Below are 22,226 nucleotides of genomic sequence, written 5' to 3' on the forward strand. Positions count from 1 at the left end.
AAAAATGATGCTACCAGATTGAGCACTTTGCACCTTCCCAACACTCGTTCCTCCCAGAGTTAATCCCTGTCCTGGAATTACTGTCTGTCCTTCCCAGGATAGGTTGCTGCACTATTATAACAAGTGTGTGTCTGAGCCTATGTTGTCTGCTCAAATTCTCTATGCTGTCAGGCTAGGGGCTTATATAGTGAGCTCCTACCTCAAAAACAAACAAACTGATGTTTGAGCATGTTACAGAAGAAATGATTAATTTCCTCTTCTTTCTGTGCTTCATTTAGACCAGTGAAGCAGAATGGCACCATTGGAACCGTCAGCCCTCCTGCCACGGTCTCGGAGCTCTGCACTCTCCTTGTGTTCCTCCTGGACGTTATTCCCTTGGTGGGTACTGTGCTGGGACGCGGCGGCTCACTACATGCTCCTGTGGCAATCTCCTTAGTGCTACAGGCTGTTCCGTGCACCCAGGTTTACTGACCAGGGGCTTTACCTAAATACACACACAGATTTTAAGTTTGTTTTGCTGTGGAACATGTAGCCGTGTAGCCTAATTGTGTTTTTTTTTCTTTTTTTCTTTTGATGTATGTATGCATTACTTGAGATTGAACTCAGACCTTTTGTTTACTATGCATGTTTTCTATATATCATTTGAGCCATGTCCATCCTTTTGCCTTTAGTTTGTTTTTTCAGATAAGGTCCCGTGCTTTTGCCCAGGCCAGGCTCAGATCATAATCCTCCTGCCTGAGCTTTCTTAGTGTCTGGGATCACAGGCCTCCATCACCATGCCTCCCCTGACTATTCTCCTTTTTCAGTTATTTTATGCCTTCCTTAAAATTCCATTATTTTTCATATATCTTTGTATACCTCTTTAAGGATTTCTGTAAGATGTACTAAGATAAATTTTCTTATGCATAGAAGATGAACCCTTAGCCAAGGGTTGGAGATGTAGCTCAGTGGTAGAGTAGTTACCTAGCATGCGCAAAGTCCTGGGATTGATCCCTAGTACTGCAGTCACAATAAATCACTAAAATTTTCTGCTGAGAGAGTATCTTTTTTTTTGGTTGGTCATGGGGCTTGAACTCTGGGTGGTAGAGTGCTAGCCTTGAGCTGAAGAGCTGAGGGACAGTGCCCAGAATTCAGGCCCCACAACTGACCTCCCACCCACCCCCACCCACCCCCCCAAAAAAAGAGTCTCACAGACTTTCCTGCCCAGGCTAGCTTCGAACTGTGATCTTCAGATCTCAGCCTGCTGAGTAGCTAGGATTGTAGGTGGGAGCCACTGGCGCCCAGCCAGAGTATCTTTTTTGTTGTTTTTGTTGGTTCTGGGGCCTGAACTCTGGGCCTTGGCTCTGTTCCCTCAGCTCTTCAGCTCTACCACCCTGAGCCATAGTACCACTTCTGGCTTTTTCCGCTTATGTGGTGCTGAAGAATCAAACTCAGTGCCTCATGCATACAAAGCAAGCACTCTACCACTGAGCCACCTTCCCAGCCCTAAGGACACTAATGTTTTTGTTGTTTTTTTGTTTTGAGATAGGATCTCCCTATGTAGCCCAATTCTTTTGCCTTAGTCTCCAGCTTGCTGAGATTATAGGTGTGCACCGCCCCAACTCTTCATTTTATTAATACAGAAATATAAGTGGCAGTTCTGTAATTTCCTCCCTGTTGGGTAGCACTACTTAGGAAGATAGCCTTGATTTCCCCAGTTCAAAAGGAACCTAAAACATAGGCTGTGAGAGTCCGTCTCCCCACTCTGAGCTGGCAAGTGTGTGGTGACAGTGCTGTGTTTTGCAGGAACTCTACTCTGAGGTACAAACCCAGTACCTCCCACAGGTGCTTGGCTGCCTGGTGCAGCCACTTGCTGAGCAGGTGGAGGCCCTGAGCTTGCCTGAGCTCACACACGCCTTGAAGACGTGTTTCAAGGTGCTTAGCAAAGTCCAGATGCCACCTACCTACTTGGACACGGAGACCCCCAGCGGCAGCTCGGTACGTGCCCCAAGGATAGAGGCGAGCATCCTCATGACTGCTGGCCAGACGGGGGGGGGGGGGGGGGGGCGGGCACTAGGGGTGGTCAGGATTGCATTATACATGAAAACATGTACCAACCATGTGTTCAGTGTACTTGTAAAGTACTTAGGGTTTGGTGTAACAAACCCTCTTCATGTCACCCTCTCCCCTGCTGTCTAACTACAGCTAGTGGCTAAATAGAGCTGATGACCATGGTCAGTGGCAACTTATTGTAGCTCTCCTTTCAGACCTCTATACGTGTGGGGGTTGTACACACGTGATCTGGGTTACTGGAAGTAATTTAGCATCCATAGACAGTTGATTTGTCAGGGCCACCATCCCAAAGGGCTCAACAACTGAAATTAATTTTCTCACAGTTCTGGAGGCCAGAGTGTAATAACAAGGTATTTGCAGGGTCCTTCCAAGTGTGCCATGCATGAAGAATCTGTTCCAGGTCTCTGCAAGCTTCCGCTGCCTTGCCAGCTGCCTTGTGTGTGCTGAGCTTGTGAACACCCAGCCCGTCTGTGTCCTGGTGTTTCCCTTGCATTTCCCTGTGTATCTGTCTGTGTTGCCAGATCTCCTTTCTCCAGGACATAGTCTTGTTGGCTTTGGACCCACTCTATAATGTGTCTGTCTTAACTTGAGCATCTGCCAGTATCTTATTTCCAAATAAGGTCACATTCCTAGTATTGGAGTTTAGGACATCAGCTTCTTTGGAAGACACAGTTCAATCCCCATGTCATTGTTTTACCACTCACTGTAGTTTCCATTCAAACAGCATTTTAAGGACAGCATTGTATAGCAGTATAGATAAGTGCTGGTGGCTCATGATTGTCTCCTAGCTACTCAGGAGGCTGAGATCCAAGAATCATGGGTTCAGACCAGGCATGAAAGTCCACGAGTCTCATTTCTAACCATGTAAAAGCCAGAACAGACAACACCCAGGCTGTGAGTTAAACCTCAGTGCCACCATGTACACATGCGTGCACACACACAACAGTATTTTTCAGACTTCATATGTTTCTTCCTCGTTTTTCTGAGGAAGCAGAGTAGAATAAATATTACTTCCAGATTTAATGTAAGAAACAGTACAGGAAAAGAAAATGATCCTTTGATGGTTGAAGTATTATAACTTTGGAAAGCCATATTGTATGTATATGTGTGTATACATATGTATGTATATATATTCAAATGTAGCTAAGTACCCCAGGTCCAGATCTGAAGTATTTTGCATTTTAGTTTTTCAAAGTTTGGAATATTTGCATATTGACAATGAGGGAGCATAGGAAATAGGACCTGAGTCTAAACATGAAATCAATATGTATTTCTTGCACTTTTATCCACATAACCTGGAAGCAATTTTCCATAGTATGTCTATGCCCCTGTATTTTTAGTCAGACACCCCACAGGAAGTTTGGTGTAGAATTTCCAATGTGTGGCATTGTATGTAGTGCTTATAGTGTATGGATTTGGAGCATTTTGGCTTCTGAGTTTTTATATTCAGTCTGTGTTTGAATTTTGCTCTAGCTTTCTACTTACTTTAGTTATTTAGTGTGTTGGGTGGGCACAGGGCCTTACACCCCTGCTCAGCTTTTTTGCATAGTTGGCTACACTTTCCCACTTGAGCCACACTTCCAGTTCCAGCTTTTTGCTGGTTAATTGGAGACAACAGTCTTGAGCACTGCCATGGCTTGCTTTGAACTGCAGTCCTCAGATTTCAGCCTGAGTAACTAAGAGTATAGACATGAGTCACCAACACCCAGCTCTTAATTCAGGTTTGTTTGTTTGTTTGTTTGTCTGTCTGTCATGGGGCTTGAACTCTGGGCTTGGGCACTGTGCCTCAGCTCTTCAGCTCAAAGTGAGCGCTCTACCACTTGAGCCACAGCGCCACTTCTGGTTTTCTGGTGGTTTATTGGAGATAAGAGTTTCACAGACTTTCCTGCCCTGGCTGGCTTTGAACCGCAATCCTCAGATCTCAGCCTTCTGAGTAGCTAGGATTACAGGTGTGAACCACTGGCGCACGGCTTTAATTTAGTATTTTTATGTCTTTATTCAAACATCAACCCAGTTTCCCCCTCATACTTTTACATTTGTCAGAAATACATTTTAAGCCGGGTGCTGGTGGCTCATGCCTGTAATCCTAGCTACTCAGGAGGCTGAGATCTGAGGATCGCGGTTCAAAGCCAGCCCGGGCAGGAGAGACTGTGAGACTCCTATCTCCAATAAACCACCAGAAAACCGGAAGTGGCGCTGTAGCTCAAGTGGTAGAGCGCTCGCCTTGAGCTGAAGAGCTGAGGGACAGCGTCTAGGCCCAGAGTTCAAGCCCCACGACCGACAAAAAAAAAAAAAAAAAGAAATACATTTTAAGCCGGGCGCTGGTGGCTCATGCCTATAATCCTAGCTACTCAGGAGGCTGAGATCTGAGGATCGTGGTTCAAAGCCAGCCCGGATAGGAGAGACCATGAGACTCCTATCTCCAATAAACCACCAGAAAACCGGAAGTGGCGCTGTAGCTCAAGTGGTAGAGCACTGGTCTTGAGCTGAAGAGCTGAGGGACAGCACCCAGGCCCAGAGTTCAAGCCCCATGACCGACAAAAACAAAAACAAAAAAGAAAGAAATACATTTTAAATAGCTAATTTGAACCCTGAAGAATCTCAATAAATAAGACAAAACAGACTGGGAAAGAGTGAGGGAAGGGGTGACATTGTCCAGAAAGAAATGTACTCATTACCTGACTTATATAACTGTAACCCCTCTGTACATCACCTTTATAATAACAATTAAAACAATAAGACAAAACCTGCTGACAGATCAGATGCCCACAAAAGTGGATGGCAGCTTCCTTAGGTCTGCACCCCTGTCCTGCCTCTGCCTCACCTGATTCCTTCTTCACTTGATGATGTTCTTTTACAGGGCATTCTCTTCAGGAATTGCGACTCTTGGTTTGCCCAGTTGAACTGATTCTTGAATCCCTTGGCTTTAGGAGATGCACAGTACAATTTTTAAATTGTTTTTCAGAGTCCAGTAAAAGGTGAGAATGGCGCTATCATTTTGGAAACAAAGGCCATCGTTCCGGATGATGAAGATGCTTCCTTTGCCCCACTCAAGTCTGAGGACAGTGGTATCGGGCTCAGCGCCTCGTCTCCAGAGCTCTCTGAGCATCTGAGGGTGCCACGAGTTTCTCCTGAAAGAGACGATGTGTGGAAGAAAGGCGGGGTCATGCAAAGGACCTTTCTTTGCATCCAGCAGCTAATTGCCAACTTTGCCAGCAGGAACATTTTTACAGCACCCCTGACAGTGTCTGGAGAAGAAAGCAGGTCTGAAGAGCCTGCAGGGAGGAGGGACAAGGGCAGGGCCCAGAGCACAGCGGATGACAGCTTTGCCAGGAAGAACTCCTGGGAGACCAAGCCCATCACTGTGCCCCAGTTCAAGCAGATGCTTTCAGACTTGTTCACAGTGCGTGGGTCGCCATTTAAGACGAAAAATTCAGAGTCACCATCGTCTGTGCCTAATAGCCCTGGAGGAAAAGTGGGAGCAGAATGGGATGTTGACCAGGTGGTCTTTGAACTGGGGGGCTCCAAGGAGGACTGCAGAGAGGCCTTCGCGGCCGCCTGCCACCTGCTGCTGGACTGTGCCACATTCCCGGTCTATCTGTCCGAGGAGGAGACTGAACAGCTGTGTGACACGCTCTACCAGCTTCCAGGTGAGAGGGCAGCCCCGCCCAGCCCATTGTTGTGAATCCTGGCACAGAGGCCATTGATATTCACAGACTAGCTCAGCCAAGGTGGGACTACAGGTACTCACCCTAATCCAGAATCTAAAATGCCTGGAAGTTCAAATTTCTTTGAACATTGACATGGTTCTGGAGCATTTTGGATAAGGGACCAGGACTGTGCTGGTCCAGTGGCCATTGGAGGGTTGGAATACCCGATCTGTGGGTCCTGGCTTCTATCGCTACTTCTGCAGATACTCTAAAAAAAAACTAAGCCAGGTGCTGGTGGCTCACGCCTGTAATCCTAGCTACTCAAGAGGCTGAGATCTGAGGATCCCGGTTCAAAGCCAGCCTGGACAGGAAAGTCCATAAGACTCTTATCTCCAATAAACCACCAGAAAAACAGAAGTGGTGCTGTGGCTCAAGTGGTAGAGTGCTAGCCTTGGGCTGAAGAGCTGAGGGACAGCGCCCAGGCCCAGAGTTCAAGCCCCACAACCAACAACAACAACAACAACAAAAATCTAAAAATCTGAAACATTTCTGGTCCCATGTGTTTTTTTGTTTTTTGGGTTTTTTTTGGTCATGAGACTTGAACTCAAGGCCTGGGCGCTATCCCTGAGTTTTTTTTTCACTCAAGGCTAGTATCTACCACTTCGAGCCTCAGCTCCACTTTACTAGTGGTTAGTTGGAGTCCCACAGACTTTCCTCCCCTGGCTGGTTTTGAACCATGATCCTCAGATCTCAAGGTAGGATTACAAGTATGAGCTACCAGCATCCAGCACAGATCTTTTTAAATAGGTGATAGTCAGCTTGTAGGGACTGAGTTTGTTTCTTCTCTCATTTTGTAATTAGTTGTGTTCAATGTCTGTCTGGTACAGGGGATTGAAGTTGTATATGGTTTTTTTTTGGGGGGGAGGATCTGGTTGTGGGGCCTGAACTCTGGGCCTGGGCGCTGTCCCTCAGCTCTACTACTTGAGCCACAGCGCCACTTCCGTCTGTTTTCTTTTTGCTTATATGGTGCTAAGGAATCAAACCCAGGGCCTCATGCATGCAAAGCAAGCGCTCTACCACTAAGCCACTTCCCAGCCCTTGTGTATGTTTTTGATTTGTGTGTTAGCACACAGTAAGGTGGCAATGGTTGGGACATCAGAAGAAGTAGTGTACTAAAGATGTCAATAATAGTCAGTAAATAGATGGTTTCATCACAAAGATGCAATACTTATATGCCTCCAATCATATAAAATAATATTTCCTGAAATGAATCCCAGGAAATGGAAAAAATTAGACTTGTTTCATGATTCCTATTGTTCAAGATTTAGAAACAGTTTCCATAGCTGCTATAGCAGATGACCACAACTTGAGTGACTTAAACAATAGAAACTTACTGTGTTGTGGTTCTAGAAGCCAGCAGTCCAAATTTAAGTGGTCAGCAAGGCCATATTCTCTCAGAGACTCTAGGTGGAACCCCTCCTCGCAGCCTCCAAGCTCCTAGTAGTGGCCAACAGTATTCAGCCTTCCTTTTTTTGTGTTGCTCCAATGTCTGTCTTCATGTGACACCTTCCTTTCACAAGGACACTCTCACCCTGGAATAAGGCCACACTGATGACCACATTGTTGCTTGATTACAACTGTAAGAAGTGTCACCACCACAAGTTAGCACACTACTGTCCATTGGGACTCTGAAGTCACTTCCCCAGTCTAGGGTGCTATGGAGCCTATTAATTTGGAAACCCTTCTCACCTATTGGTTTGTTTGTTTTTTGCCTATTTCTGTTTTGTGTGGCTGGCCTCCAATCAGGAGCCAGTGATTCTAGCTTTCCATCCTGGCTGAAATCTCTTATGACCATTTGCTGCTGTGTGAATGACTGCTACCTGCAGAACGTGGCCATCTCCACCCTGCTGGAAGTGATAAACCATTCCCAGTCCCTCGCACTTGTTATCGAAGACAAGATGAAGCGATACAAGAATTCCGGGCACAATCCATTTTTCGGCAAGCTGCAGATGGTGACGGTTCCCCCCATTGCTCCAGGAATACTGAAAGTCATCGCAGAGAAGACAGACTTCTACCAGGTATCTTGTGGGGGGGGGAGAGGTAGACAAAGGACTGTAGTGGGGGCCTTCTTCTCAGGCTATTTGTTTAAGGTTGTCACTAACACTAGGCTTACTGGCTAGGACAAGGACTATGCCATTCCAACAGCCATCAGAGGGTTTGTTTGAGACCCAAAAATGCCTGGTCTGTGCGTTCTGGCTTCTGTCACAATCTCTGCACTGCAGCTGGGCCAAGGCAGCGGCCTCCAGTGTTCTGAGCATTCCTTTCCTTGCATGTAATTTCACCCTGTAAGCAAATTACAGAGAGAGCAATTAAGGCCTCAGTCTGTTTGGCCTGCTGTGCCTAAGTGGATTTTCTACATATAAGTGGGGGCTGTGTGGAGGCAGGGAGCCCATGACACCCCCCCCCCAGCTGGGTGGATCCTCTGCTGCTCAGAGGAATGGGATGGCAACATGCTGGTGGCCTGCCCAGGGACTTGGCAGAGCCCTTGGCTGGAATATGGGGGAAGACATCACGTCTTTTATCTCGTCTGCAGTGGACAGTCATGTTTCCAGCAAGCTGAGCTAGGGCAAGACATCGACATGAAGAGGTTTATGGCTCAAGTCCCATGCATTTTTGCTGTTTTACCATAATTTAGGCTCTCCTTTTCTTTCTTTCTTTCTTCCTTTTTTTTTAAAAATAGAGATAGGGTCTTGCAATGCAGACTGGCTTTGAATTTACAACCCCCCAAACCTCCGCCATCTGAGTGCTGAGATTACAGCTGAAGACCACTACACTTGACTACATTTTTTTTCTTTTTTCTTTTTTTCCTTCTGGTCCTGCAGCTTGAACTCAGGGCCTGGGCACTGTCCCTGAGTCTCTCTGTGCTCAAGGCTAGCACATTATCACTTGAACCACTTCCTGCTTTTTCTGTCTATGTGGTACTGAGGAATCGAGCCCAGGTCTTCATCATGCATACTTGGCAAGCACTCTACCACTAAGCCTCATTCCAAACCTTAACTAGATTTTCACTTTCTTTTTTTGTCAATTGTAGGGCTTGACCTCTGGGCCTGGGCGCTTTCCCTCAGCTCCAGGCTAGCACTCTACCACTTGAGCCACAGCGCCACTTCTGGTTTTCTGAACCATTTATTAGAGATAAGAGTCTCATGGACTTTTCTGCCTGGGCTGTCTTTGAACCACGATCCTCAGATCTGAGCCTCCTGAGTAGCTTGGGATTACAGGCATGAGCCATAGGCTCCCAGCTAGATTTTCTTTCTATTTTTGGCCCGGTTGTGGGGCTTGAACTCTGGGCCTCGGCACTGTCCCTCAGCTCTTCAGCTCAAGGCTAGCGCTCTACCACTTGAGCCACAGCACCACTTCTGGCTTTTTTTTTCTTTTTGCTTATTTGGTGCTGAGGAATCAAACCCAGGGTCTCATGCATGCAAGGCAAGCGCTCTATCACTGAGCCACCTTCCCAGCCCCTAGATTTTCTTAAATACATGTTTAATTGTTTCTTGAATGCTGTTAAGATCATTTCAAAGGCTCTAAATGGTTGTGGACTTTGGGTTACTGCTGCCAGTTGTGGTTGTTTTACTTAGGAGAGGATCCATGAGCACTCTGCGAGTCCAGCTCAGCTTCACTTCTGTGTGGCGGGTTCCTGTCTGTTGTTCTCTTCCCTTCCTGCCAGAGTTGAGTCCTGTATAGATCTTGAGTCTATGGAGCTTGGCACCAGAACAAAGGCCCCTCAAACATCAGGGATTGGCCAAGTTTTTGCTGAATCCCATACAGATCAGACTGTTCGGCAGAATTCACTGTAGGCCCAGGGAATTAAAAAGAAGAAAGAATTTTGTCTGTGAATCTTTGAAATGGTATTTATAGAATTAAAAGGGCAAGCCAGGCGCTGGTGGCTCACACCTGTAATCCTAGCTACTCAGGAGGCTGAGATCTGAGGATCACGGTTCAAAGCCAGCCCGGGCAGGAGAGACTGTGAGACTCCTATCTCCAATAAACCACCAGAAAACCGGAAGTGGCGCTGTAGCTCAAGTGGTAGAGCGCTTGCCTTGAGCTGAAGAGCTGAGGGACAGCACCCAGGCCCAGAGTTCAAGCCCCACGGCCAACCAAAAAGTAATAATAATAAAAAATAAATAAATAAAAGGGCAGCATTTTCTAGTAGGAAGGTTTTTCATTAAGCCTCAACTCTTTGTGATAGTCCTAAGGCTTGAATTCAGGACCTGGTTACTGTTCGTGAGCTTTTTTTTTCTCAAGGCTAGAGTTTACCACTTGAACCACAGCTCCATTCCAGCTTTTAATTGGGGTTAATTGGGGATAAGCGTCTCACAGACTTTCTAGCCCACGTTGGCTTCGAACTGTGATCCTTAGATCTCAGTCTTCTGAGTAGCTAGAGTTATAGGCAGGAGCTACTGTCACCTGGTTTGGGGTTTTTTGTTTTGATTTGTGTTTTTTGCCAGTACTGAGGCTTGAACACAGGGCCTGAATACTATTTCTGAGCTTCTTTTTTGCCCAAGGCTAATACTGTACCACTTGAGTGCCACTTTTGCTTTTTCTGTTTATGCGACTGAGGAATCGAATCTAGGGTGTCATGCATGCTAGGCTAGCACTCTACCACTGAGGCACATTCCCAGCCATGGTTTTGGCATTTCTTTGGATGAGATTTCTCTATGGAGAGGAGGATGGGAGCAGTGGTATCAGCTGTGTCCCTATGGCCCTGCGCACTTTTCCTTACAGAGGGTGGCTCGCGTGCTTTGGAATCAGCTAAACAAGGAGAGCCGGGAGCACCACATCACCTGCGTAGAACTGTTCTACAGGCTGCATTGCCTGGCCCCCACAGCCAGCGTCTGCGAGGACATCATCTGCCACGCCCTCCTGGACCCTGACAAGGTAAGCCTTCCACCTGTGTCTACCGCTACTGCTGCTGGGGCAGCCCTACTTCATATGTCCCAGGAAGACCTGGCCATACCCAGCCAGAGTATTGGGCTCTGTGGACATCCTTATTCATGAGCTGAAGTGTTCAAGAACTTCAAGTCTGGAAGATTTCTGAGAGCTCAAGCCATCCTCTTTAGGGTCCTAAAAACATGTTCATGTGTGTATGAAGGCTCCTGGAGAAACCCACCCAATGCCAAGTCAGGACTTGCAGGGTTTCTGCAGGTACTGGAAAGCAAGCAGTTACTGAAAATGTGTTGTCTGTATTTTCCCTTTACCCGCTTTCACTATATTTGATGTCAGTATAACATGTGGAGGAGATGGGGACAAACAAGTCGTTTAAGGATTCAGGTGGACCTTTTGCAACAATGAGAAGTACAAAATGTCATGTCAAAACCAGCTTTACAATGTCGGTGTGGGGGGGGTATGATTGGGTGGGGGGGAGGGGGGAGGCTGGGAAGGGAGGTGAAGGGTAAACAAAGGAGGAGGCTGCAATGCTTGGTAAGAAATGTATGCATTATCCTGCCCATGTAATTGTAACCCCTCTGTACAGTATGTTCTCAAATAAAAATAAAAAAAAAATTGTTCTGAAGCCGAGCGCTGGTGGCTCACACCTGTAATCCTAGCTACTCAGGAGGCTGAGATCTGAGGATAGCAGTTCAAAGCCAGCCCGGGCAGGAGAGACCGTGAGACTCCTATCTCCAATAAACCACCAGAAAACTGGAAGTGGCGCTGCAGCTCAAGTGGTAGAGCGCTTGCCTTGAACTGAAGAGCTGAGGGACAGCGCCCAGGCCCAGAGTTCAAGCCCCGCGACTTACTACAAGAAAATTATTGAGCCTTGATTGCCCCAATGCAACCTTGTTTTTTCTGGTTATCGGCCTGGCACTTCCAAACAATGCTCTGCTTTTCCTTAGACCACATTCCTCTGGTGACCCTGAACACAGACCAAAGCTGAGGCTTCAGCATGCCCTTCATTGTCAAAAAGAGTGACAGTGCTGGGTTTTCCCTTTCCTGCTGAAAAGTCCCACCAGAAAAATACTGCACCTGGCTATGGTGCTGACAGCATGTATTTGTTATTTAAATGGGATCACTGTGACTGAACACAGCATTGGGAAACCTGATTTCTCACACTTGTGCATTTCCTAATCAAGGGAACAAGGTTGGAGGCCCTGTTTCGGTTTTCTGTGATCTGGCACCTGACGAGGGAGATACAAGGCAGCCGCGTCACCTCCCACAATCGCTCCTTCGATCGGTGAGCTCCTTCTCATTGGATCCCAGGAGTTCCTGGTCCGTGTAGGAGGCTGGGTCACGTAAGCATGACCTCCACCCCCATATATGACCTCCCATTGCACAAGTGCACCCATGGCATTCTAAATAAGTTAGGCCGGAAGCCTGGGAGGACACATTAGGAATGGTCTTAATTTGGTGGGGAGTGAAAATGCTCGCAGGCTTTGGATCAGCCGTGGAGCTCTGTATCGTCTTTGATGAAATGACTGTAGCGGGAGAGGCAGATGCGTGAAGGATTGTGGAGGGAGTGGCGGAAGCCCCACACCTCCACAGTGGCTGACGGCATGGTGGTGTACACTTGCTCAGCAGCAGCACATGCCTGAGATGGGAGTTTTATTGTAAAAACATTCTATTCTGCTTTGTTGATTTCACGTAGTGCACATTCTCTCAAACCAGCTGAGGCCAGGCACCACAGTCTAAGAGAGATTCAGGGCCCTCCCCCAGCGTGGAGCCCAGGCAATTCACAGAGAAGTCAGATTTTTTTTTGTTCCTCCACAATTATAACAAGAAACCAAGGTTGAGACCCTCCTGTCCTCCTGTGCTTGTGTTTGGAAGCCCAACGTGGTGATGCATTCTCTCTCCCTCTCTCTCTCTCTCTCTCTCTCTCTCTCTCTCTCTCTCTCTCTCTCTCTCTCTCTCTCTCTCTCTTTCTCTCTCTCTCTCTCTCTTTCTTTCTCTCTTTCTCTCTTCCTCTCTCGCCCCTCTCCCTTTCTCCTCACTCATACACACACACACACACACACACACACACACGAGAATCTGGGTTTCCATGGTGTCTGTTGGCCACCATGCCTGGTACACAGGACTGGCAGAGCTGGACTCAGTGGTGTCTTTCCGCACACAGGTCCTTGTTTGTCGTCTTGGACAGCCTGGCCTGCACGGATGGTGCCATCAGTGCTGCAGCCCAGTGCTGGCTGGTGCGTGCACTCTCCCTTGGGGACGTGGCACGCATCCTTGAACCTGTGCTGCTGCTGCTGCTCCAGCCCAAAACCCAGAGGACTTCCATCCACTGCCTGAAACAGGAGAACTCAGCTGGTGAGCTGTGACTCAGGGTCCCCAACACGGGAGGGAGGCCCTCCACTGCCCCGGCCACAGTTCAGGGATTAGCCCCACTTGGCAGTCCTGCTAGATTCAGATGGCTTGAAAATGCCTTGTCAGCTGTGGGTACTGTGAAATTTTAAGCAATCGGAATTAGCACTCAATACTGCTTGTTAGTAGATTGTTGTTTTCACTAAAACACCAGGAGAGTTTTGTTACAAAAGAAGGAAAATTTGAAATGTGTTTATTATTAACGGTGGCCACCATACTGTGCAGTAGATCACTAAAACGGAATCCTCCCATCCAACTAAATCTTCCTGCCTTTGGCTTCTGTCCTTCTTCTTCCCTCTGCTCCTCCCATATTCTATTCTCTACTTCGGTGGGAGTAGGTTTTACCCATCCTCAATACTAGAAAATGGCAAGAGGAGATATGTTCATTTGATTTAATAATTTCATGGGGCCGGGAAGGTGGCTCAGTGGAAAAGCACTTGCCTTGCATGCCTGAGGCCCTGGGTTCGATTCCTTAGCCCCACATAGGCAAAAAAGAAAAAAGCCGGAAGTAGCGCTGTGGCTCAAGTGGTAGAGCACTAGCCTTGAGCTGAAGAGCTGAGGGACAGCACCCAGGCCCAGAGTTCAGGCCCCACGACCAGACACCCAAAAAAAATCTTAAAAAAATAATTTCATATATACTTTTTCTTTCGTGGTACTGAGGTTTAAACTCAGGCCCTCAAGCTTGACAGTCTCTCTACCACTTGATCCATACCTCTAGTTCTTTATGTTTCATAATTTTTTGAATAGGGTCTTTTTCCTGGGATAGCCTGGACCATGATCCTCCTATATATACTTTACAAATAACTAGTAACAGTCGCATGCCACCATTTACAGCTTTTTGTTGATTGAGTTGGTGTCTTTAAGACATTTTGTCTAGACTAGGACTGAATTGCTAATCTCAGCCTTGGAGTGGCTATGATTATAGATATTAGCCAACATACTTAGTTCATAATATATACACATTAAAACAATACATTATACTCCATAAAAGTATGATTTGTTGACTAATTATTTTTAATCAATCATGTTTGAATAAAAATAAGGATTCTTAGCCAGGGCTAAGGGCTGAGGGCTCAACCCTGTAACCCTAACTACTCAGAAGGCTGAGATTTAGAGGAACATGGTTTGAAACTAGCCCAGGCAGAAAAGTTCATCTCTAAAAGTCTTATCTCCAATCAACCAGCAAAATGTTGGAACCAGAGGCATGGTTCAAGTGTAAAAGTGCCAGCCATGAGCCGGAAAAGCCGAGTATGAGCTAGAGGCTCTGAGTTAAAGCCCCAGTACCCACACAAAACAAAACAAGTGTGGCTTTTTTTTTTCATGGCAGCTACATTTAAGATATTTGTACCTGTTTTATTTTTATCGTAAAGCTGATATACAGAGGGATGACAGTTATATAAGACAGATATAGAGCACATTTCTTTTTAGAAGAAAGTTTGGACTCCATTGATTTTTAGGTTTAGAAAATCTCAATCCTGTCTCTCTTCTTCCTCTTAACATGTTTTCTGTCCATTAACAGAGCTGTTGTAGAACTCTTCTAATAGGAGAAGATATCCTTGCTCTGCCATTTTCTTTCTCTGTAAGGAATTGAGAAATGTACTACCTACCCCTTCCTCTTCCTACCATCCCGTAGCAATCTATTTGTAAAATGTTAAACTATTAACCTCAAGCAGGCCATTATTTCTAATATCTTATTCATCTTTCCCTTCATTTTATGAACTCTTGCTCGGGGTTTACGGCATTTATTTGTTAAAAGCTACCAATAGACAGCATTTGGAAATACCAAAGATTTTTGCCTTTCACTAAAGAGAGCTGAGTATTTAAGAGGGCTGTGTATGTTCTGGCTACAGAAGTGTCAATGTGAAGTGGTGCTGTGGCTCAAGCAGTAGAGCACTGGCCTTGAGCTGAAAAGTGAAGAGACAGCGTCCAAGCCCAGAGTTCAAGCCCCACCACCCCCAAAGAAAAAAAAAAATACAAGTTAGAAGTGTCAATGTGCCTCTTTTCAAAAGTGGGATAATGAGGGCTGGGAAGATGGCTCAGTGGTAGAGCGCTTGCCTTGCATGCCTGAGGCCCTGGGTTCGATTCCTCAGCACCACATAAGCAAAATGAAAAAAGCTGGAAGTGGAGCTGTGACTCAAGTGGTAGAGCTCTAGCCTTGAGCTGAAGAGCTGAGGGACAGCGCCCAGGCCCAGAGTTCAGGCCCCACAACCGGACCCAAAAAAAAAAAAAAAAAAAAAAAAAAAAAAAAAAAAAGTGGGATAATGAGGAAGTAGAAGCACAGGTGGAAGTCTGTGGTAGCGCCACCTGCAGGTTAGACAGACACTGTCCCTTCCACACCACTTCTGCTCTTCCCTGTACTCAGTGAGTCCTGCACACTGATCTTATCAGCACAAAGGAACACGTGTTTAAGCACCTGAGCAGGAGTCTGCCGAGTGCGTGGACCTAACGTGTTCACTGCAGTCCTCTTCTTTGATCTGCAGTTCACTCAGTAGTTTGTCTTCACACACAGCATTTCAATGAAGACCCTTATCTTAGCACTATGAGACCTTTTACTGGCATTTCTGTGGGATACCTTTCTAGAAAGGGAATTCTTGGAACAACATCACAAATATTTTTTAATTGCTGCCCATAAAAATGTGATAACTTAGCATTTCTGTGAGAACATGACTGAATTGCCCCATCCTTTGAGCATTCTACAATACAGACTCATTTTCCTATGTCTCACCCTTCTGTTCTCATGGAATTAGGCTGGTTGGATTTGTGGGGGAATTGTACTAATACTGATTTTTCTGTCTGGCTTCAAGACAGCACATTCAGCATCACTAGCCTCTCTGTTCTAAAGTCATTTGTCACGTTGTGCTTTCCAGAGGACTTGCATCGTTGGTTTAACAGGAAGAAGCCTCCTCATAAAGAGGCTTCCTGGGTGTCTGAGCTCCAGGAAAGTGGTTCTGAAGAGCCCCTCCCTCTCAGCCAGCTCACCACAGTGGATCGAGAAGCCATTTGGGCCGAAGTGGAGAAGGAACCAGAGAAGTGCCCGCCAAGAAGCGAGCTGAGTGAGGAAGACCTGCCCTACTACGTGGACCTTCCCGACAGGACAGCCTCGGGCACCGCGGACAGCAGCGAGCACACCGAGTCTGCAGATACCAGCTCTGTCCACACCGACAGCGAGAACACGTCCACCTTCTCCTCCCCCTCCCACGACCCACAGGAGCTGAGCCATGAGGAGAACTGCTGCGCACCCCTCCCCATGGGGGGCAGAGCGTACCCCAAGCGCTCAGCCTTGCTGGCAGCCTCCCAGTCAGAAAACTTCAAGTCCAATGCCAAGTTGGGCCTGGTGAGGGTGGACTCGGACAAGACACAGGCCTCGGAGTCTTTCTCGAGTGACGAGGAGGCAGACTTGGAGCTCCAGGCCCTCACCACATCTCGGCTGCTGAAGCAGCAGAAGGAGAGGCAGGAGACCCTCGAGGCCTTGTTCAAGCACATCCTGCTCTACCTGCAGCCCTACGACTCCCGGCGGGTTCTGTACGCCTTCTCCGTGCTGGAGGCCGTGCTCAAGACCAACCCGAAGGAGTTCATCGAGGCCGTGTCCAGAACCAGCATGGACACCAGCTCCACCGCGCACCTCAATCTCATCTCCAACCTTCTCGCGCGCCACCAGGAGGCCCTTGTGGGGCAGAGTTTCTATGGGAAACTCCAGACCCAGGCCCCTAACGTGTGCCCCCACTCCCTGCTGATCGAGCTCCTCACCTACCTCTGCCTGAGCTTCCTGCGCTCCTACTACCCTTGCTACTTAAAGGTGTGCCACCGAGACATCCTCGGGAACCGGGACGTGCAGGTGAAGAGCGTAGAGGTTCTCATTCGAATCATGACACAGCTGGTGTCGGTGGCCAAGTCCGCCGAGGGGAAGAACGTGGACTTTATCCACAGCCTACTGCAGAGGTGCAAGGTGCAGGAGTTCGTCCTGCTCTCCCTCTCGGCGTCCATGTACACAAGCCAGAAGCGCTACGGCCTGGCCGTGGCAGACCGTGGCCGCGCCCTGCTGGAGGACAGCCTGTTTGAAGAGAGCCTTATCAACCTGGGGCAGGACCAGATCTGGAGTGAACACCCACTGCAGATCGAGCTGCTCAAGCTCCTGCAGGCACTCATTGTCTTGGAGCACCACCTGGGCCAGGTCCAGGAGGAGGCCGAAAGCCAGCCTGCCCTATCCCGGGAATGGCAGAAGGCCCTTAACTTCCAGCAAGCCATCGGCGCCATGCAGTATGTGCAGCCCCACCCTCTCACCTCCCAGGGCCTTCTGGTTTCTGCAGTGGTGCGAGGCCTGCAGCCGGCCTACGGCTATGGCATGCACCCCGCCTGGGTGAGCCTGGTCACCCATTCCTTGCCATACTTTGGAAAGTCTCTGGGCTGGACCGTGACACCCTTTGTGGTCCAGATTTGCAAAAACCTGGACGAGCTGGTCAAGCAGTATGAATGTGAGTCTGTGAAGTTGTCCATCAGGTATGTGGAAGGCTTGGAGGCAGCGCAATACTTCCATGACAGTGTTTGCTGGGCCTAGGTATCAGTTGGAGGACATCAGCCTACTCAGAAGCCTGGCTGCTATTGTCATTACACACTCAGTCTAGTCAGGGTTTCTGTGTGAGTACGTCTCACTACAAGTCAGTTAGTTCTGCCAAACAGAGATAAACATTAAGCAGAATCACCTCCTCTGCAACTCGCAAACATCTTAAACCATTTTTCCAAAGCGACTGTGACCATAAAATAGCACCAGTCATTCTCACGCTGTTTCATTAGGAGAGTCCAAGTTCACATATGATAGGGTTTTCAATATTTGCATGTCAGATTATAACTTTGATGGTTCCATTCTCTAAAATTCTCTAAATCAGTCTCATTTCTTCATTAAAGCTCAACCTCAAAGAAGGAAAACATTTCTCCAGATTATCCACTTACTCTTCTAGAGGGTCTAACAACCATCAGTCATTTCTGTCTTTTGGAACAACCCAACCAAACCAAAAAGGTACTTTCATTTATTTTTTTCCTGTGCTCGGGGTAATTGGCATATAATGTGTGTCTTTATTGGGTTACGACTGTTTCAGAGGAATAACATGATGTAATAATGTATTTACGTGAGTTGTGCAGATGTGTAGTTAAGGCACACACATTTGGTTTTGATCTAGCTCTGGGCTTCAGCCCTTGCCGCTTGTTTTGTCAGAAACGACATAATAGAAATGTAAAGGCTCTTGTTTGATGTTAGGCTTCTGCTCATTTTCTTAGTGTTGTACTTGCTGGCATGGTACTTGTTAAATCTGCATTGGGAGTCATCATCGATGTTAGCTGCGGTACAAGGGCTGGGATTAAATCTTAGAATACACCCACTGCTTTGAGTGGATCATTGAAAGAGTTTGTAATCTAGAGAGTTCCCTCCCAGCTGTCTCTCTTTGAAAGAAAGCCAAGATTGAAACAGACAGAAGTGGGTATTACTTCCAGACAGCACTGGCATGACTCGCTGGAGAGACCGTCGCCCACCCGAGCCCCGGCAGCACCCACCGCCTTCCTGAAGAAAAGCTCTGGTGATGCCAAGTCTCACTTGTCCATTTTAACTTTCAGGCTACTGCTGCAAGTGACCCTATCAGCATGAGAAATGCCAAGAATGCCATTTTAGAAGAGCTTCCTCGAATTGTAAATACCATGGCCCTTCTCTGGAATGTTCTCAGAAAGGAGGAGACTCAGAAGAGACCTGTGGATCTCCTGGGAACCACAAAAGGATCTTCTTCTGTTTACTTTAAAACCACCAAGGTGAGGGACCTTTCTCCTTGTGGCTCAGGCAGTTGGATGGTGTGATACATAGGTGGCTTCCAGAATGTTCTTGCAGTGCCAAAGGGTCTCTGAAGGAGTTGCGTAGCAGTTCAAGCCTGCTGGGAAAAGTTCAGAAAAAGCCTTTGTACTCAGCCTGTCTGGGCCTCCATTTCCTCACCTGTAAGATAGGCTGCTAGTCTTCCACCTATGGACCAGTGGAGATGAATTATGGTGTTGGTGGGTACTTACTGACTGAGTTCCTGACTCTTAGCCCTTCCACAGTGGTGGAGCGGGACCCAAGGAGGCATTTCTGGAGCACAAACCTGGTAGAATGGAGGGGACAGCTCCATGCTAGGTTCACTTTGTCTGTGGTAGTCTAAGCATGGGTAATGAGGACTGGTTCTCGGTATGCATTTTCTCACCATGTTCCTGTGCCTGCTGTGTGCACCAGGCCCTGTACCTCTGTCTGTGGACAAGATAGATGGAATCCTACCCTCCTGGTAGAGGCCAGCAAGGGGGTGGGGAGGGGGTGGAGAGAAGTTCTTCCAGGAAAGGCAAATGCTCTGACCTTGTCTAGGGCTATGGGAGGAGAGAGATCCTGAGGCTGATCCTAAGGCAGACTGGCCTGCTGAGACCCCAGGTTCGCTGGAGTGGGGACATTTAACCAGCTGGGAAGGAAGCTGGCTTCACCAACTAGGGTCGTAGCAGCTTTCAGAAGCTGGAAAAGCCTGTGAGACACCAGAGGCAGGGTGACAGAATAAGGAGCTCCATCTGGGGTGAGGGCGCAAGTTTAAGTTGGCTAAGTAACAAGTAGCGAAATGGTACTTAATGAACCTAAGCCCGCCCCTGGCTGCCAGAGGCCAGGCTAAGGCTGTAGAAAGAGGGCTCAGCTGCCTGGGTCCCCTCTTAGCACCTCTGCCAAGTCTGTGTGGCTTTTTCAAGACCCCACCCTGGGCTGGGGCATGAGAGTTTGCCTGGCATGCACCAGGCCCTATGTTCCATTCCCAGCTGTCTAGAAAAAAAAAAAAAAAGCCCAGCCCCATCCCACTCACAGGTGGGGTGGGGAGGGAGAGATATCCATCATCTCCTGGGACTCCTGCTCAGCTTGGCTAGCCACATCCCTGCACGTCACAATGCGCTCCCTTTGGCATGACAACAGACGCCATCTCCCATCCAGTCCCTTTAATGGCGGCTCCTGTCCTTCCTCTTCTCACCCAGCTGTGAAGCCTGCTGTTTGAATACTGACACCATAGATCCTTGCACTCAGTACCTACCATAGGTGGTAGCTAAATGTGGATTCCATGAGAGCTCTGATATTATTTATTCTGCAACAGATCTTTTTTTTTTTTTCTACTTTCTAGACCATAAGACAAAAGATTTTGGACTTCCTAAACCCCTTGACAGCCCATCTCGGGGTCCAGCTGATAGCCGCAGTTGCAGCAGTGTGGAGCAGGAAGAGAGCTCAGCGCCACAGCAAGATGAAGGTAAACTCACTTTGGCTTAAAAACAAACAAAAAACCAGAGAGCCCTGGAAACTCAGGTGACACAGGGGCCAGCGTGGGGATCGCTGTGTTGGGAAACAGCAGGAATCGTGGGTTTGATGCGCAGAGAGGAGTCCACCTCTGCCTTCCATTTGTTAGTTTTTCTAATGGATATAATTCCCTTCTTTTTGCCTCTTTTCATCTAACTTGCCTGCACTTTTGCAGAGAACATTGTCTATTATAAAGAATTAAGAAACGTCTGAGGGGCTGGGGGTTTAGCCCAGCGGAAGGGCGCCCACCCGGCGCGCGCAAGGCCCTGGGTTCGGTCCTCAGCCCTGGAAAAGAAAAAAGAAACGTCTGAGTGAAGTAGCTTACGCCTATAATCCTAACTACTCAAGAGGCAAAATTGGGAGGTCAGAGGTTCAAGGTCAGCCCAGGCAGAAGTTTGTCAGAATTCATCTCAGCCAATGATTTGGCATGGTCATACACGCCCATTGACACAAAACACAAATAGGAAGATCACAGTTAAGCTAGCTCAGGCATAAATCAAGACCTTCTCTCAAAAATAATCAATGCACACCAGGTAAGGGTGGCTCACACTTGCTACTCAGAAGGCTGAGATCTAAGGATTGCAGTGCAAAGCCAGCCCAGGCAGGAAAGCTCAGGGTGCTCATGCCCTGAGTTCAGGTCCCAGAACTGGCACGAAACAAAAAAAAAATGCAAAAAGGGAAAGAAGGATGGTTCAAGTGCTATAGAGCCTGCCTAGCAAATGCAAAGCCCAGTGTTCAACCTTAGTACCACCAAAAACAAAACAAAAACACATCTTAAAGTGCTGTGACTATCTCACCCAGCTAAGAAGCAATCCACTGTCCTCCTATTCCTTGGTTCCACTTACACTTCTCTAATGCAGAACAGTACCACTTGTCCCTGATTATAATAAGGAATGAACGATTCCTCTTAGTGAATGAATGATGACTTCGCCCTGGATTTGCTCCACTCGTTGTTGTCCCAGTGGTCCATCAGGATGTCCTCCAGCACTTAGTTTACTTACGGCTGCAGAGCCAACACACTTTGCATTATTCCACCAGGGTGGGGAGGGGGTGCCTCCTCCTAGATGACCCTAGTGCCCCAGCTCCATGGCCAAGATGGGCTGCCGCTGTCTGAGAAGAGCGAGCAGTGGGGCCCCAATCACCTTTCTTCACATGGCAAGATGCTCTCCCAGCAGTAAACCTGATACTAGCTGGGTTTGTTTGTTTTCCCCAAGTTCTTGTGACTATGATATGTAGACCTCTGTGGGCAAAAGTGTGCTCTTCCTGCCAGAGCCTGCCAGCCTGAAGAACTTGATCTGCCTGGAGTGTTCCCTCCTGTCTTCATGCTTTCAGTTTCCGTTTCTTCATTTCAGCTCTTTCAAGCACAGTGCATCTGTTTCTAAAATACTTTTTTTTTTTTTTTTTTTTGTCGGTCGTGGGGCTTGAACTCTGGGCCTGAGCGCTGTCCCTCAGCTCTTCAGCTCAAGGCGAGCGCTCTACCACTTGAGCTACAGCGCCACTTCCGGTTTTCTGGTGGTTTATTGGAGATAGGAGTCTCACGGTCTCTCCTGCCCGGGCTGGCTTTGAACCGCGATCCTCAGATCTCAGCCTCCTGAGTAGCTAGGATTACAGGTGTGAGCCACCAGCGCCCGGCTCTAAAATACTTTTTACTCTTGTATGTACCATCACTATTGCCCGTGGCCCCTACACCTTGTCTTCCCGATTTATGGCACATACCGAAAGCTTTCCTTTCGGTATGGGAAAGGTATATTCCTTTTCCCAGCTCAGTAGAAAATATTGGTTTCAAAAGTGTGTGTGTGTGTGTATGTGTGAGAGAGACAGAGACAGAGACAGAGACAGAGAGACAA

At 47.7% G+C, this 22,226-nt stretch overlaps 1 protein-coding gene across 2 annotated transcripts in view; it reads left to right on the forward strand.

Annotated features, from left to right (window-relative positions):
* Dop1b (DOP1 leucine zipper like protein B) overlaps nt 1-22,226 on the forward strand; it is a 95,281-nt gene that overhangs the window by 49,286 nt on the left and 23,769 nt on the right. For both annotated transcript variants that reach the window (XM_070030650.1, XM_070030651.1), the window contains exons 12-22: nt 279-378; nt 1,786-1,977; nt 5,018-5,702; nt 7,509-7,780; nt 10,485-10,637; nt 11,831-11,931; nt 12,811-13,001; nt 15,923-17,552; nt 17,958-18,069; nt 18,660-18,848; nt 20,210-20,332. In XM_070030650.1, the coding sequence (XP_069886751.1) occupies nt 279-378; nt 1,786-1,977; nt 5,018-5,702; nt 7,509-7,780; nt 10,485-10,637; nt 11,831-11,931; nt 12,811-13,001; nt 15,923-17,552; nt 17,958-18,069; nt 18,660-18,848; nt 20,210-20,332 (3,748 nt within the window). The remainder of the gene's footprint in view (nt 1-278; nt 379-1,785; nt 1,978-5,017; nt 5,703-7,508; nt 7,781-10,484; nt 10,638-11,830; nt 11,932-12,810; nt 13,002-15,922; nt 17,553-17,957; nt 18,070-18,659; nt 18,849-20,209; nt 20,333-22,226) is intronic.

Source organism: Dipodomys merriami, unplaced genomic scaffold, assembly GCF_024711535.1.
Source record: "Dipodomys merriami isolate MVZ:Mamm:240054 unplaced genomic scaffold, mDipMer1.0.p SCAF_2, whole genome shotgun sequence".
Classification (NCBI taxonomy): domain Eukaryota; kingdom Metazoa; phylum Chordata; class Mammalia; order Rodentia; family Heteromyidae; genus Dipodomys; species Dipodomys merriami.